We start from the raw sequence: 1,092 nt of genomic DNA, 5'->3' as shown, positions 1-1,092 counted from the left end.
AACCGCCCCTTCCAGCCACCGGGACTTTGACCAAGGAGTGACAGATGGGACTCACATAATTTTACCTAGCTTTTCGATTACACACTGAACCTGAAGTCCTTTACTTCGAGCATAAGAATACTGTTCAGATAATAATATGTAAACAATTACATAAACACAGATGTGAAGCAGATCACGTGTAACGTTAGCTAAACCGACAGGTTAACCAGATCAAAACAAACATGCAAAAGAGGTCAAATAGGAAAACAGTGTTCAGACCACATAACGTTGTCTGGGTTAATAATGTCATTATGTTTTGGTTACCACGTTCTACTAATGCTAGAAACAATAGTTTACTGCCAGAACTCGGCAGAGGAGAAACAAAGTACATTTACAATGAGGCAGGTGGCCAATAACTTTAGTTACTCGCCAACAATAATCGTGTTTTTCTATTCAACACAAAATCGGACCGACAGGGAAAATAAAATCACATTTACATGGACTGCTCTGCCCCTTACCTTTGACATTTCTTTTTCCTCGGCTTTGGGGGCAAATTTCTGTTCAACGACATAAAGTTCCGCCTCGTATTTAACATACACTGTATGAAGAGCTGAGTGGAGGTGGGTTTAAAAATTAACCGCTAGAGAAGTCGGCTGATTGCAAAAGTAGGGGTTTTGTCGCTGGTGGGCTTGTTTCTAAATTTATAGCTGAGTTCAGTAATTGCAATTTTGAGAGTTTACAAACGGCCTTAATGATTACAAAGCCTGCTTTCCCCTGCATATTTTGGAAAAAAAGGGCGTTTTCATTGTGTCTTGAAGGAATCACTTCCGAGTCCCCCACCCGCACTGATAATGGTACAGTCTATCCTTTCCCGCGAAAACGGCAAATAGGCGTGGTAAACCCAGACGACGTCCTGCCCCTGCTATACATGGATGTCCCCCTGATCAGCCACAACACTAAAACCACTGGCATTGATTATCCTGGACCAATGACGCATGTCAAGGGCTGGGATGTCTTAGGTAGCTCCTGTCAGAGTACTCTAATGACGTAAGCCTCTCAATGGTAATGACCTGTTCTATAAACATTTGGTAGTTATTCAGGTCAGATATCTGG

The 1,092-nt window shown here is 42.2% G+C and overlaps 1 protein-coding gene across 1 annotated transcript in view; it reads right to left on the bottom strand.

Moving 5' to 3' along the window:
* cdca7b (cell division cycle associated 7b) overlaps nt 1-807 on the bottom strand; it is a 6,114-nt gene extending 5,307 nt beyond the window's left edge. Inside the window, exon 1 of the mRNA XM_020587989.1 lies at nt 498-807. Coding sequence (XP_020443645.1) covers nt 498-506 — 9 coding nt within the window. The 5' untranslated portion in view covers nt 507-807. The remainder of the gene's footprint in view (nt 1-497) is intronic.
* Between the last annotated feature and the right edge of the window lie 285 nt (nt 808-1,092).

The sequence above is a fragment of the Monopterus albus genome, unplaced genomic scaffold (assembly GCF_001952655.1).
Source record: "Monopterus albus unplaced genomic scaffold, M_albus_1.0 scaffold493.1, whole genome shotgun sequence".
NCBI lineage: Eukaryota > Metazoa > Chordata > Actinopteri > Synbranchiformes > Synbranchidae > Monopterus > Monopterus albus.
The sequence above is the reverse complement of the archived record's forward strand: the minus strand, read 5'-3'. Positions and strand labels throughout refer to the sequence as shown.